General features: G+C 52.8%; 1 protein-coding gene across 1 annotated transcript; it reads left to right on the forward strand.

Moving 5' to 3' along the window:
* Positions 1-2382: 2382 nt before the first annotated feature.
* UCRPA7_4470 (putative ankyrin repeat protein) lies at positions 2383-6739 on the forward strand (the record flags this gene model as incomplete). Its single annotated transcript, XM_007916979.1, has 5 exons — positions 2383-3009; positions 3402-4103; positions 4758-4982; positions 5082-6536; positions 6584-6739. 5 exons carry the CDS (start codon positions 2383-2385, stop codon positions 6737-6739), a joined length of 3165 nt encoding a protein of 1054 aa, XP_007915170.1.
* Between the last annotated feature and the right edge of the window lie 1227 nt (positions 6740-7966).

A 7966-nucleotide genomic window follows, 5' to 3' on the forward strand; every position in this document is an offset into this window, starting at 1 on the left:
CTACGTTGACTACGTTGACTACCTCGCTACCAACTGGCGTTACTTACCTGTTATGTTGTACTGCTATCTACCAAGTCAGGTACTTAAGGCAATCCATGGGCAGGTCGAACTGATAGGGCCTAGGCCAGGGGATGGGGCCCCATGGAAAAAAGATGGATGAAATGATGCAGTCGCAGACGGGGAAGCGGATCATTAGAGGACGTGCATTCTCCTTGGTGGAGGGGCCACTGAGGAACCAGGCGTATACTGACCGGTGTTGCAAGGAGGCTGCTTGGATTACAGGATTTGCTGCAAAGGTGTGATTTGATAGACATGAGATATGTCGCTCTCAATGAAAACGACAGTGGAGGGGGGGTGAAATGTGGCGTCGCCTGCAGCACAATTTGATGTGGCTGGCAAGCACATCGATTGGGATGATTGATTGATTGATTGATAGTGAGATAGAACTAGCACCTGTAAGTATAATCGTTTTAAGAAGGTCTCTGATAAGCTTCGAATTGCATCTGGAGCTCAAGCACGATACCTAAATGACTTGCTGGAAATTTATTGATAAGTGGAACATATCGAGATGGACAGACCGCCACGGTAGCGGAGTTGGATGGGGGTCCACTGAGAAGACCCTGATTACTGATTACGACCTTACTATGTAGTAGTTGGGGGTGATTGAAGAACCTGGAACGATTTCCTACAGACAAGAGTCAAGAGTGCCTGGGAAGAGAAGGTCTCGTGCTTGCTTGTAGACCATACCTACCATACCATACCATACCATACCATGGGGCTGTACTGTGAGTCAAAGGAAGGATATAAAGGCCATGATGGCCTCATCTCAACAAATACCAGTAACCATCCGCAGATGCGTCACTATCGCAGCGGCCCACGCCTTCCCCTATCGACCCTGGAGCGCGGCAGGTTAGCGTTAAAAATCGTTTTACTCTCCGCAATGATGGACATCGACGGCGTCACGCTCGTTGGGCTGGACACTCTGAGAGCGGGGACCGGAACCGGCACCTGGTACGCTCCGTTTGCTAACCTGAACAAAAGAGTCAATGGGCACAAGACCAACCTTTTCTAGGTAACTACCTAGGTACCAAGTAGTCCTCCGCCACAGTAATAAACGTTATTTCCTGAAGGGTGAAGATATTCAAATGTTAAGAGCCGTAATAACCTATCATTAAGATCTCGGAAGGTTCTGTTTACTACTATACCTATGTAGGTCTATCAACTTTTTAGAAAGACAGTAATCACTTGTCGAGGAGGTGGATAATAAATACCCTTGCCGGACTAACGTTAACGTTTATTACGCTGGGGGAGGAGCAAAACAACGGTATACTATGGTAGTGCTCCGGTGAGGTACCTTTGCCTATATCGAGTGTTCACCTCTTCCAAACGCTTTTATCCTCGCCTGTCGTCTCTTCATCCCGAAGATGATGGATGAGGTGATTCGCACAGGCCGACCACCGGATCGCCCGTGCCGCGTAATTCGGGGGCTTGTAGGGGGAAGTGAAGAGTCACTTTTCTCACCAGCGATAAACTATGGTATAGTAGTATACCTATACTTACAGGCTACGCAGCACTTCCGCAAGTGTGTCTCTGCCGTGTGGTTGGTACCAAGTCCCCTGCCCAGAAGACGCTAAGCTGTTTCCTGGAGTGCTGCCCTATAGGAAAGCCAGCCTGCCCTCGCTGCCCTACCCTTACCCAGTCTGCGCCAGTCTCAGGCTGCCTAACTAAAATTTAGTCTCCCTCGCCTCTCATTCGCCTCTGCCACCCTCCTGGCATGTCCGTCCCATCTGTCTCTCTCTTAATAGTAAGTAATCCACCGGCCGCCTACCAACTACCTTAGGTACCTAGCGTGCCTAGTACTGGGCCACACTGACTGTCGCTGTTTCCCGCCATTTTCTGGAAAGCCTCGAACACAGCGCACGCACGCACGCACCCTGGACCGATATACCGCATATTCTTCCTGTCCTCTCTCGACACCTCCTTTCCGCTGCACCGCTGCACCATTGCACGACTGCGCGCCTCCCCTCCGGATCCCCGCGACCGACTGCGTTTCCCCTGGGTTCATTTGCATCTCCGCTCCTTCAAGCCTATTTGCAAAAACATGAACCTTTGAGTGGTGTCGATTCGACTGCGAAATCGCCGTCTTCTTTGGCCAAACGGTCTGTTCACCGTCCAGCCCACGCCAATCTTTTGCGGCCGTCTCAACTCCTCAATCCGCACGACACTGCCCACCGCCAAACGACCACCACGATTTGCACTGAGCCTCAAAGGCACCTCCTCGCGACACAAAATCGACGGGAATCGAAACACTAGAACTGTCCCTTGCTGGTCATGCCGATTCCTGGTAACGGCACGACCAGTCCCCTGATCGCCGAACCAGGAATGTCCTCCTCAACAGTTTTCAACACCGAGTACGACCTGTTCGATTCCGACGACGGCCTCGGTGGCTCTCCCTTGCCCTTCATCGACTTCATCAACACAGATTCCGACGCTCTCCAGTCTTTTGAGGCGTCTAGGACCGGAGATCCTAAGGCGCTTCTCGCTCCAAAACCGCACAGCTCCGCACAGCCTGCCGGTGCCACCCCGGAATCCCTCAACGCGTCATTCCAGGACTCGGCGTCGGATTCTTCGTCTTCCAAGAGGACCGGCAGCTCCTCCTCCACAAAGACCGGCATCACGAGTGGGGACGTGATGATGACCGATGGATTGGACCTCAAGGCCGAGGCAGACTGGAACCCCGAGAATTTTGTAAATGGAAACGAGAATGACTTCCTCGCCTTTGACGGCACAATTGATCCCTCGTCAATTGATGGCACATTCAACTTCAGCGACAGAGGCATGGAAAATGCTTTTGATTTCGGGAGTCCTTCGAACAGCCCGAGCCCGTTTGCTACGGGGACGATAGATGGTGCATCCCCGCAGACACAGGCGACCTTCACCAACTCGTCGATCAAGGGCTCACCCGCTGCTGCAAAGTCACCCGCCCGTGGCCATAATAAGGCCTTCTCAGTAAGGTCCCCTAGATCCCATTGAATCACGGTCAGACCGTCTAACATTATGGATAGCAATACTCATTGACACAATCTATGAATGGTCTAAGAACTAACGGCTCGAGGGAAGTCTCTCCGACGTCACACATGGTTTTCAGCCAGGACTCCTCACCTTCTGCAATGTTCAATAATTCACCATCACCCAGTCAGAATGCGGACTTTGCCAATGGCCTTGCACTCGGCGTGCCACATGGCAATGCAATGTGGGCGCAGGGAATGAAGATGCCCACAAGCCCTCTTCAGCATGGAGGGTCAATTCAGGGCGCCTTGAACGTAGCAGCACCTGCTGCAATTCCTGCCGCGATGCCGTATCCGCTATTCCAGCAACCATCATATCCCTCTAATCCGCAGCTAATTATAAGCCCGATCCCTCCAAAGTCGCGTGTGGAGACACAGATTCCTATCCGGATGGGCCTCTTCCCACTACCTCCAGGCATCAAACGGCTACACCTGCCCACGCACACAATTTCCAAGCCGAAGCTACTTGCTAAACCGAGACCCGATCCGTCTGCAGACTTGCTTGAGCTTCACACGACCTTGGTCTGCACCAGTGCGATGCAGAACCCTGAAATGAAAAAGAAGGCTTTGGCTCGAGCGGCGGCAAATGCACCTCCATTCGCAGCCGATTCCAGATCAAACGAAGGTGCCTCGGATGACGACGAAAAGCCTCAGAGCGGCGGGGAAGTTGGTATTTGCGATGGCTGCATGATGCGTGAACGTAAAAGAGCAGCCCGAAAGAAGGCTAAGAAGCCGGAGGAGGAGGAGAGCTGGTTGAAGGATGAACGCAAGAGGGTTATTGTCTTCAACACCCAGGAGATCAAGGAGTGGCAGGCACCAACCGCTATCGTGCCCAACACCAACCCCCCGGAGCAGTTCATCACGAATGGCGCCATGCAGATCGATGCGCCCATGAGAATCGCTTGTTACTGCCGGCACCATGGCGAGAAGTCTGGCTTTCAGGTTATCTTTACTATCAAGGACTGGCGCGGCCAACTCATTGCACAGGCGCTATCGCCTTCTATCATGATCACCGATGATCACAAGACACATACGGTCACTAATCAGAGTTCGGCCAATACTTCAGAGACGTCCTTGATGCCTCCAACGGCCGCAACAGCTGCGGAGACGAATGGGCTCAGCCCACCTGGGCAGCCATTCCGCCTTTCCCACTCGGTATCCGATCTCCAGAGCATGAAACGCAATGCCTCCGCTACATTCCCTCAAACTGTATCTGGGAATCCATCTCAGGCGACATCCGCGGTCCCGACCCCCCGGAACCTCTCTCGACCGGCTTCGCCCTCTGGAAATGGTCCTTCTTCAAAGAAGCGCAAGTCTAGCGGGTCTGCAAAGGTCCCAAGCGGTCTTGCAATGACCCGCCTTGAGACGGCAAACCTCTCCAATCCTCAGGCCAACCAAGCGCAGCTAGGCTTGTCCGCAGCAACATCTCCATTCTCGCCGAGCATGACATCCTTTCCCAGTGGGACAGCTGACGGGGTATTTGTCCAACCGAATCTTCCTCAGCCATTCCCAACCGGGCCGCCAACGCCCAATGATCATGATCAGGTGCTTTTCAATCCTAACAATGATCGGGCTACGAGCATGAATGATATCACGATGGCTCAACTATATTCGGCGCCTGCTTCTGCTCATCCAAGCCGCGCACCCAGCCCCAATGGTTTGAGAAATGGTGCCATGCCACAACAACAGCAGACGCAATTCAACCATGCTCTGACCAGTGGGCTCTTTGCATCTGCTGGTGCCACTGCCACCCGAGTTCCACCTTCAGTAATTCACAAAGTCATTCCTAACGAGGGACCTATTTCTGGGGGTGTTGAAGTGACTATCTTGGGAGAGGGATTCTATCAGGGCCTTGAGGTCATGTTTGGTGACCGCAGAGCAACAACGACTACCTTCTGGGGAGAGACATCACTCGTATGTCTTCTACCGCCAGCGTCAATTGCTGGGCCAGTCCTTGTTTCACTGAAATCCCAGAACGCTCGACCATCCAATCCATATACCTCTTCAAAGCAGCATCCCATCTTCAACTATACGGACGACTACGAGAATCAATTGATCCGTACTGCCTTAACAGTGATGAGCGCTAAGATGACTGGTAAAATTGAAGACGCTCGCGAAATTGCACGACGGTTGCAGATGCCTGGCGGCGGCTCCTCAGGCGGCAATGATTACAATGGCAATGGCGGCAGCAGTGGCAATACTTACAATGTCAACTTCGAGACTCAGCTACTGAAGGTTCTAGAATTCCTTGATCTGGACGATAGCACAAACAAGGCACGACTCAACCTGAGGAGAAAGTCAGGTCATGCTATGCTTCATCTGGCTTGCGCCTTGGGATTGCACCGTTTCGTAGCAGGACTGCTAGCACGCGGCGCCAACCCTGATGTCAAGGATAAGGGAGGTTTCACGCCATTGCATTTCGCCTCGTTGAATGATCAACCAGAGATTGTGCGCCGTCTCATCTATGCTGGTGCGGATCCTACACTCCGATCCATCAATGGACTTACTGCCGCCGATGTTGCTCAATCGCGGGACGTGATTCGAGCCATTCGCCGTGTTGAACGGCATGTCAGGTCTCGGAGTGGTGGCTCTCTGCATAGCCGTGCAAGCAGTGCTACTTCCCTCCGATCTCTCTGGGAGCCACCATCGGCGCCAGTAGCATCTGTCGAATTCTCTACAGAAGAATCAGAGTCCGCTGGAGAGAGCCCAGAGTACACTTCTGGAGATTTCAATTCAGAAGAGGATGATCTCGCCGCGGATGGTAGTGCTTGGCTGGAATTGAGACGAAGCAGCACTCGAGGCAGTGTGCACAGCCCCATTGCTCAAGATGGCGGTCGTACTCCTCTCCATGTCACCAACGCTGATGTTCCTGGTGGCCTCGCTTCTCCAACCGCAGCCATGACAGCTTTCCGCGATCAGGTCGCGGCACAGATTCATCAGTTCCAGCAGTCAATGGCTTTGCAGCTACAGAACCTGCCACATTTCCCGTACTTCAGCCAAATGCCGAACATGCCACCAATGCCAGATTACCAGGCCTATCTGAACTCGGCGCCACCGGTGCTTCAACGCATGACGTCTTTCTTACCTAATATGGGAGGCTCTCGCCCTGGGTCCGCAGGCGAGCAGCCGCAATCAAAGGAGATGGAGGGCAGATGGTGGGGTGTATCCTCTCTCATGCCCACTTCATCAGCGCCACCTCCGTCCTACGATGAGATCTTCCCTCAGCAAGATCTAGACAAGAAGCAGTCCTCGGCTGCTCAAGCAGCTGCGGAGGCTGAGGCCGATAGCAAGTGTGCAACTCTGTATGACCAACCCAGCACGTCTAGCGCGCCTGTTCAGCAGTTACCCAAACTGTTGCAGATTGGCCGCAAGAACGCTATCACCAAGGAACAACAAGACAACCTGCGTCGAGCACATGCCGAGAATCTGAAGAGGTTGAGCAGAGACCGAAACCTCTTCTTTATCTGGGTGAGTGATATTCTCTACTATTTCTGCTTAGATTCCTTACTTACCAGGATTCGCAGATCCCGCTGCTCGTCATGATTATGTGCTCTATGCTATATAGTCGCTTCCCGGGAGCATTCTCAGCTGTGTTCAGTTTCTTGCCGTCTTTCACTTCCAACACTCAGGCTCTTCAGACTATCCCAGAGCGGGTAGTCGAGATTGCCTAAAACTAACGCATTCACTTCACTCATACTATTCGTTACGAACACAATTGCATCGTTCAATCTACGGCAATATCAGCCCCTATATATTTATATCATTTACGATCTGACTGTCACTGGGATCCATATATTGGATTCTTTGTATGGATATAATTAACATGTGGACCGCAAGCTGACGCTGCGAACCAATGACGGAAAATGGCAGGCTACGACGATGACAGGCTAGGAGCTGAGCGTTTTATTTACTTTGAATTAGAGAAGGATGACCCGCGCCGCCATCATTTGCTTTCATGTACATATAGGCTTCATTTAGTGCCTGTTAGGAAGGGACTTTTCGCTAGGGAGAATAGCGATCGCGCTGGTTGTTGTGTTGCTTTTACGGATCACAGGACAGGACAGGACAAGGACAAGATCATCGTCAATCATCAGACGGATGAACATTTTGCGGGATTTGCGTCGAGAGACAGAATATGATTTACATAGGTAGTCAGCCACGTGCCCAGAAGCTGCTCGGGAGGACCCCGAGACTGGCGCGCGGCGAGAACTAAGCAGCTATTCCTACCAAGATAATAACGCCCCCTTTTTTGAAGAAGTGCTGTGTATCAATACAATTGTAGTGCTAAAGTGTGTGCCATACGTAGCCAGTCCCTTTTCCGTATATACGGGGCCCCTTTTTTTGCGTACTTGCAAGCATGACAAGCCGTCGTCGAGCAACTTGTGAAAGAGACAGGCCCGTAGGATCGCCGAATCGATATCGACGTTGTTCCCCATAGCGACTCCCCGTAGTAGACAGAAAACCAGAAAGCCGACCCGTCCGTCATGTTGCTCGTCCGACACGTTTCGTTGTTCGTTTCCATTTTGCGTTGTGTTGCATTGCGTCATTTCATGTGTCATTTGCTACGTTGCAGAGGTCATCATCACGGGGAGTCATAACATAGAGCCCGCCCCGGTCGTAATGCGGGAGTACTCCACCACCACGACCGCCTCCGAGATAGGGGCACGCGCGGGAGACTCCTGGTGTTCCGCCCCAGGGCGCGCACGAGCCGGTTCCTTCAGCCGTACCGCACGCCTTGTCCCCACGCCTGTCTGCTGTTCTCGTCGTTCGACTCGCGGCCCGCTCCCTCCGCCTTGAACTGCGCCGGGATCCGGGGGATCTGCGGGATGCCGCGGTTCGCGTCCGGGACAACAGACAGGGGCAGCCCGGGCCGCATCCTCTGCGGGTAGTGGAAGCTC

The sequence above is a fragment of the Phaeoacremonium minimum genome, assembly GCF_000392275.1.
Source record: "Phaeoacremonium minimum UCRPA7 unplaced genomic scaffold PA7_03_scaffold_348, whole genome shotgun sequence".
Classification (NCBI taxonomy): Eukaryota; Fungi; Ascomycota; class Sordariomycetes; order Togniniales; family Togniniaceae; genus Phaeoacremonium; species Phaeoacremonium minimum.